This window comes from Stegastes partitus, unplaced genomic scaffold (assembly GCF_000690725.1).
Source record: "Stegastes partitus isolate 25-593 unplaced genomic scaffold, Stegastes_partitus-1.0.2 Scaffold41, whole genome shotgun sequence".
NCBI lineage: Eukaryota > Metazoa > Chordata > Actinopteri > Pomacentridae > Stegastes > Stegastes partitus.
This window is the reverse complement of record NW_007577772.1, coordinates 964,305-972,500: the sequence shown is the minus strand read 5'-3', so window position 1 is coordinate 972,500 and position 8,196 is coordinate 964,305. Positions and strand designations below refer to the sequence as shown.

Here is an 8,196-nt window from a genome sequence, read left to right as displayed (position 1 = left end):
ATAATATGCATGTACTTGATTAGTTGAAACGGTGTGTTGCCGGGTGATGCTGGGTGATTGCTGGAGTGCTCTGCGTCATGCCCCCGCTGCTGCAATGAAATGGGTCTTATTGAAATTAATGGGAGGGCTGTGTGTGTGTGTGTGTGTGTGTGTGTGTTTTAACACAGCGCCATTGTTGGTCTAAATGTGGCCTTAGGTGTGAGAAGGGTAATGACGGGGCTGCTTCTTCTGAATAGAAGAGACGCAAACAGCAATTTCTCTGGTGGTTATGAAGCTTTTGACTAAAAAAAAAAAAAAGAAACTGTACTAATATTTGCTGTGTGATCTCATAAATAGTTTTCACAGATTTCTAGTTAGAGTAGCACAATCAAAACATCGATAAAAGACAGCAGCCTTGTTGTCCGTTTTGACAAATCAAATTTTAATCGTTTTTTTTTATTGTAGAAATTTGTCACAATGATTCCACAAGTTTGTGATTTGAAGCGATTTTCCTGGCTGGTGCTGGTCATATGTCAGCAACGGTAACTCCTGATAAAATGTTGGGACAACCCAGTGGAAAAGAGTTTTTTTTTTTTTAAGAAAGCATAATTTGCCATGTTCCCGTGAGATCAGACGGTTTGTCTTCCTCCAGCGTCACTCTGCAGCTGACGGGACCAGCCCCTTCTTGGCACCCTGGTGGTACTGACTCTCCAGCTTCCCTGTGAGAGGAAAGAGGGAGGAGGAGGAGGGGGGAGAAAGGGGAAGAGTGGGAGGGGGAGAGAGAGAGAAGAGGAAGGGATGAATCAAAACACCATCAAAGGGACAGAATGACCTTTCTGAGAGCTCAAGGCCTGCTGATTACAGGCGGCCTCGGGTAGATGCACAGAGACAGGCCGTGAGAGAGCGAGTGTGAGACAGCGAGATGATGAAGTAAAAGACCTACGAGACCTTTTATTCCAGGGCAGAGAGAGATCGGCAACAAAACAGGGTGTCTTTTAATTCAGTTACACACCGAGGATGCATATTCAAAACAATCCGATGGCAGCAAAGACCACACACACACACACACACAAAGGATGATGATGTAACACTGAGCTACAAGTAAATACACCTTGTCATTTTTTATTTTTTTTGCTGCCTTGAACAAATTAGATACATGCAGCGTTACATTAAGACAATGCAGTCATACACAGCCGTCATCACAGTCACACAAGGACTAATTAAAACCATCTCACTGAGCAACAACTGAATCACGCTGTGGTAAATGACATCCTTTACTTCAAGGTTAGTGGCGACAGCTTACATGATCACTATAATCAGGTGTAGATAGCAGAACGGGTTGTGTAAAGGTTTGAAAGGCCACAAGGAAAAATTTCGATTTTTCTCCAAAGGTTGGCCTCCATCATGGTCCTGTATGGATTATAGTCAGAACATCAAAGCTCTGTGCTCTTGTGAAATACAGGCGTGACTCGATAATCCGACCCTTAACAATCCAAAACTTTGCTATCTGACAGGTTTTTAGGAAAAACAAACGGAACCCATTAAAAATAGCCTTAACATACCGACAGCCTTGGATTCCGACTCCGACATGACATTTTATGTCACAAATTAGGATAACGGCGTATTATCTGACTGAACAATCCGACAGATTGGCTATGTTCAGACTGCAGGACTTAATGCTCAATTCGGATTTTTTTTGTGAAATCTGTTTTTTTTGCGAGTTCGTTCACATTTACAATTAAATGCGACTTGTATGTGATCTGCTGTGTGAACTTCATACGACACAGAAGTGTCCCACATGGACAGAAGAGAACATGACGACGTCACACGCAGTGAGCGTGCTCAGTGTTTGCGGAAGTAAACACGGATGGTAACGGTGGAGCGTAACTGCCACTCCCTCGCCGCTGCCACCGATGGTGGAAACAGAAGTGTGACCGCTAACTAAACTGGCATCAGTAGCCAAGTACTGCCTGTGCGTTCCGGCCACTTCCACCCTGTCGGAGTGCTCCCCCGGGGTGGAAGTGTCCCCACAACCGCACAGAATATTCATCATTAATTGGGCTGAAATATCCAGAGTCCAGAAAGTGGTATTCGGACCAGCCCTACTAGTTATTATAACAACTATAAGCAATGAATATTTACAACAAATGACCGTTCAAGCATCAAGCCCTCCTTGTATCTCGACCTCCGTCTTGACAATCCGACAGCCTTGCTATCTGACATAAAAGAAGGTTTTATATTTAGTGTCGGATTATCGAGTCACGACTGCAAATGGTTTTGTTTTGTTTTTTGTTGAAGTTTCGCATTATTAAATGATCTTGATGCTGCTGATATCACATTGTAATCTGAAGAGTTCCAGAAGAATCTACAGTAAACAAGATAGTATCATCAGTATAAAGTGAGTAAAAGAAATAGCAGGAGGGCAAATACTGATTCTTGCACGAACATTTTCATCAGTCAACTTCATTTGAAGCCATCGGCAAATGTCAATTTGTACCAAAAAGATACATTGTGTATAATCAAATAATAAATTCTTAAAAGAAATTTGCAGTAAATGTGTAAAAGTATGAAAAATATAGAATTTTGAGACTAAAATCTGGACGTGCAGAAGAATCGGTGGCAAACAAGATGGACCTGTCAGCATAAAGGCAGATCAAACAAAACTGCACTGAGGTGGTCAACATGGGTTTTTGTGGGACAATTTGCTACCTAGCCAAATTTTAAATACTTGTTTTATTGTACAGTTTTTATATATTTATTCTTGTGGTGTCAAATTAATAAAAGAGACTAAAACCTGGATTTATGGAAAAGTCAGTGACATACAAGACTGCATCGTCAGCACAGAAAAGAACACTGTAATGTTCAGTTGGAAAACAAATATTATTTATGTGCAGAAAACATACTTGGGGGGCTGATAGTGAGTCTTGTGTGAAACTTTAATTGACCAACTTGACTTCTCAGCTCTTTCACAGAGATGTGATTTGTAACAGGTCTACACAGAAATCCAGAGGAAAGCAGGAAATATTCTAGGAGTAACTAATAAACACTAGTCAGTATTTGTCGGTACTCTCCACTAATGTCTCAAGGGGAAGATGATGTCTGTGCTTGTGTTTTTGTCTGCCATCAGTCGAGGACTCCTTCATTAATCCTTTAGGATTTTGTAGCTGGACGAGCTAACAGCACCTGCACAAACCTGATGATTAGCAGACTACCGTCGTCATAAAACAGTAGTTCCATTGTTGTGATCATTTCCATGGTTATAATCTGCTGCATATAAATTCAAGTGAGCCTCAGATGAGAATGTTTACAAAGATGAAACAGCTGAGAATCTTAAAGAGGGATTTTATCAAGGTGCTATTTATACGAATGCTTGTAGCTTGTAGCTATGGTGTGTAAACAAAAACCCCTGCAGCCACTGACCGGAGCTGACCTCCTAATCTACCGTAACTGAAACCCTCCTCTGTCAATACAGCGTCCCCAATATTGATCACGTTTCAGATTTGTCTTTTAGAGCTCATCCTCACCAACCACGCTGCGCTGCTTTGTCCTTTTTCTGCAACAGGGCAACCTCTGCCGGGCTTCGATAACCCGCGTTGACCTCATCCTTGACTTCAAAGCGAATAATAACCCTGTTTCTCAGTGTGTGCGCCTCACACAAGCCTCCTGTTTGTCAAACCGCGGCATTAGCTGGCTGTTTTCCCCGTGGCTGAGGCAGGGAGGAAAAAATGATCCAAGTGTGACAGGCAGGGGTGGTGGTTGTCACTTGTGCTTTCTTTTCATGTTGTCACGTTATGGCTGAACTCTGTGGGTAGTAGCAGCATAAACAAGGTGTTTAGGAGAAGTGCTGTTTGCTCACCATTTCCAAGCCTGACTGAATGGCTGTCAGTGTCTGTCTGTTCTGCCAGCAGCAAGCGCTGCTTAGGCGTGGAAACACCTCTGGAATTTTTTTTTTTGGGGGGGAGAATGCTGCCAAAAGGGTTATCCAAGATTACTTTAATGATACATTCACCATACCAGAAATACATCATAACTTAAAAAGGCTTTTTTTTTTTAACATTCAGCACACAAGGTCTAAGAGCAGTCCCACTGTAGCCTGTATTTTAGAGGAAAATAAATATTAGATGCTAAGAGCCCAATAACTATATCATAAAATAGCGAGATGGCAGCTGAACTCCAGGGAGCAGGAGTCAGAGTGGTGTTGTGCCAGCATAAGCAGACTTTCTTTTTGGGAAAGTGTACTAATGCTCCAACTCCTCTAACTCATTCAGCCCTTTCCTTTGCTTCCTTTTGGGTGTTGTGCGAGTGGAAGCTGGAATCAATATTGTGGAAAATGGGCTCTGGCAGTTTTCCTTGTCATGACACAGTGACATTTCTATGAAATGTCGTGCATCAGCGTATATGAGAAGGAACTGATTGGAACAATCAAAACAAGCACTCAAGGAACGAGCATTTATCATTTAGAACTGAGTAAGTTTCTTATTTATTCAGTGTCTGCGCAGTTATCCCCATATGGTTTCTTATCTTAGCGGAAAATCATTTAACTTCAAAGGCAGCTGAGGGTGCACTGTCTCCAGAGCTGACATGGTCGTGGATGGGTAGAAGAGCTGCGGTATCATATAACAATATCAGTCGTGTTCAGGATGGAATGTCACATCAAAAGGTGCCACTGAATTCAGAAAATGCAGGCAGTACTTACCTTACATTTTCTACTGATGGGTGTGAAAATAACGCAGTTTTTGTCTAAAAATGGCTGCTTCCTCCACAATGTGCACCAACACACAGTCATGTTAGGTATGTTAAAAAGCTCGATTTTAACCAGAGGGCGACGTTAAATGTTTGAAATACCTCCTTAGGCGAAACATGGGTAAATAACCAGCTTTTATGCACCTAGCCACTGACAACCAAGGACAACAACAGATTTAGGGCCTCGTAACAAATCACACTCATTATCTTCGCTGGGCAAAGTCAAAGCAGCAACGTTACATATTCCACGTGTGAAGGCGACTTTTGTTAATGGCTCCGGAGCTGCTGAGCTGTCGCATTTCAAAATAGGTGCTGCGGAGTCGGGAGAGCTGGAAGGGAATGCAAGCAAAGATGAGGAAGGAGGGAGGGGGGAGGAGAGGGTAGCAGTGAAGGAGTGGGTGGAAAAAACAGAGAGACAGCAAAAATGAGACAGAAGGGATGAGGAGGAGAAGAAGTGGAGGGAGAGGGGGATGGGGAGGTAAAGGGGAGAAAGGGATACAGACAGGAGGACAGCAGCAGAGGTAGAAACAGAAAGGCTGGCCCATCGATTGGCTGAGATAATTTCCCATTGATTGCTGCACTGTTTGGAGATTGCTGGAGAAAGGTTTATTGCCCACACGCTGCAGCTGGGGAGGAGGCCATAAAATAAGCACAGGTTGTCTGCTGAGGGCTAGCTCCATCATCAAGACCGTAAAACACACTCGCCGAGCCACATGCGCTGCACTTGGATACTCTCCTTACATATTAACAAATATGACTGCATGCATGCTATTCCCATTACGCATAATGGGAGAATGCAGCTCATTGCTAATGGAAAACGCTCTCACATAATCCCTTGAAAATCCAGGGGCAGCAGTGCAAAGAGTATTTATTAGACTGAAATAGAGGTCCATTGACATCCTCGCTGACATCAATAACATGCAGGCCCATCAGCTTCCTTGCAATAATAATCACAAGAATAATTGGCTGGCTGCTGTGTCTCTTTCTGAGAGAGTCGCTGCCTACGCACCGAAGAATGAGAAAAGGGCCGAATTTTGTATTCTTATTGTATCTTTTTTATTACACGCCGATCCCAGTGCACCTGAATAATAAACCGAGAACAGCTATGCATACACACTTCAACCACATGTTGACACACCTTCTGAAGACACACTTTGACATGAGGAAATTACTTCCTGCCTACAGATGATGACACAGAAAGGCAAAGTTAAAAGTGGAGCACCACCAGCTCTGTGAATAAATGTAAAACCTTCAATGGTATCTGTTACAGCGATCCCCACTGGGCTCCCACAATAACCAATTGAGAGTCTATCACAAGTATACTGCCTGGAGAGTAAAAAAGAGGCTCACAGTGAAAAGGCTTTAAAAAGCCTAACCTAAATGGCAGGATTTAATGGTTCCAATTCAAACACGGTGTCAAGGAATAGATGGGAAGGCATATTCCACCGCTGCTGCATTTTATACGAGAGCTCATATTAAATGATGAATCCTCGCTTAACGTACTCGTTTTGAAGATGTGGCAGGTGTTACTGTGAATTTTCTCGACTGTCAACAAATCTCATTAATCAACCAAAAGCAGCAGGGTGTTAGCCCAACCTCCAACACTGTCGGTGACAATCAGCCCAGAGCCTGTTCCCTCGTAACAAAGGCATAAATCTTTAAAGTCCCTCTCTGGTTGTTGATTTAACCTCTAAAAACTCATTTCTGGGAACCAAAGTTTCATATTTAGAGACATTTTTTTACATGGCTTTTGAATGGCTGAGATCTAAGTCTGCACCGTTGCTTCCTTTTGAATGCCAGCTCCTGGCAGCTCAAGCACACCAACTCACCTACAACTCTGTTGTAACCCTGTAAAACTACTACATTAATTTGCAGTATTGGAGTAGTTTAGTGGAAGTCCTCAGCCAAGGCATTGACTGTTTGTTTTGCCTATTATCTTCCAGCATAAAAAAAACAAACAAAAACAAACTGCTGTGCTGCAAACTGCAGTTCCTCCAACGGCCACTTGAGGCTGCTCCATAAGTCAGTAGACCTCCATGTTGAAAGGACCGACTTTACAGCTCAAATAAACATGTTTGCAGCCTGATACAAAGAACTGTTTCAGTCTTGTTTTTTACTTGAGGGGATCTTTTAAAACTATTTACTAACTTTTTAATAAAAAATTAGGCTAAAGGCCAATCCATGTGTTATTATTGTCCACAGCTTTATCTCTACCTGTAAACTGTATATGTTTACATTTTTGTACACAAGTCTCTTTTGAAAAAGAAAACTTAATGACACAACCTGTTTAAATGAAAGATTTAATATCAATAATAAATATGCAATTACATAGTTATAACTATTTATGCAGCCTACAATCATATGTCATAATCATGACAATCATTTCCATTCACCCGTGTAAAAAGAGCTGGAATAAACTGGCCAAAACTCACTACTTCCAAGTTGTTTTTCACCGTTTGCGCCCCCTTCCCCTGCTATGGTTTAATGGAAGCACATGCTTATCTTGAGATGCCTATTTTCTAATATTTGATTATTTTCAATTGACTTAAATTTGATAAGCATCTATTGAAGTTAACCTTGTGGATTTAGCTGCAAAGCCAAAAACCAAAGCGCAGCTGCAGCTTTGGTTTCAAGCCAAACTAAAAAAGGAGATTCTAGCAGCAAAAAGGTTGCATCGAAAGGTGCCACTTGTCTAAAATTTATAGTGGCATCAAAAGAAAGAAAAAGACAACTGATCAAATATCGAACATCTCGTTGAACGGATATGCCTCTATTTAACCAAATCTTTTAATCCACATCCAGTCCAGGACGTGCGTCATGCCTGCATGTTTTTCTACCGCTCTGAGTGAAGCATCATGTCAACAGACAGCTGCTTCAAATCACATAATCTCACACTGTTTATATGTTAAGAAATTTCTTTCTCGCTCACTTTATAACAAAACCATATACTGCATGTCATTGACTGAAAAGCTGAAAAAGTTGATTTCCTCCTGCTGAGCGGACGATGAGATTATTTTTCTGCCGTCAGTCAGCCGGCCACTACACTTTTAGCTCCCTTCGAGCTGCCGCTGAGAAATAACTAGCCCTGAAAACAAACAAAGGTCGAGCTCAGCGTGTGTTGAATGAACCAAATGCTTCAAAAGCGCTCTGATCTCTAGTAACTGTCTACAGGCACAATGACAATGCTAACATGCTGATGTTTAGCTTTAACGTTCACCACGTCCAACATCTTAGATCAGCCTGCAAACACATGCCGATTAGTAGAAGTGCAGTTGTTGGGAAATCTGATGGGAATGTGTTCTACATAAAGTCTGTAGGATACCCAGTATCCCAACATTTTATAGCCATCCATCAAACGGTTGAAGGGAAATTTCACTGAAAGTCAACAAATTAGATATATTTCAGTCTGGACAATGTCAACTGTTGATCTCCACCCAAACAGCAACATCTGGGGTGAAAAATAAAGCAAATGTC

At 41.9% G+C, this 8,196-nt stretch overlaps 1 protein-coding gene across 1 annotated transcript in view; it reads right to left on the bottom strand.

The window, feature by feature from the left end:
- Positions 1 to 397: 397 nt before the first annotated feature.
- trip4 (thyroid hormone receptor interactor 4) overlaps positions 398 to 8,196 on the bottom strand; it is a 94,044-nt gene continuing 86,245 nt past the window's right edge. Inside the window, exon 13 of the mRNA XM_008304665.1 lies at positions 398 to 698. Within this exon, the coding sequence (XP_008302887.1) occupies positions 634 to 698 (65 nt within the window). The 3' untranslated portion in view covers positions 398 to 633. The remainder of the gene's footprint in view (positions 699 to 8,196) is intronic.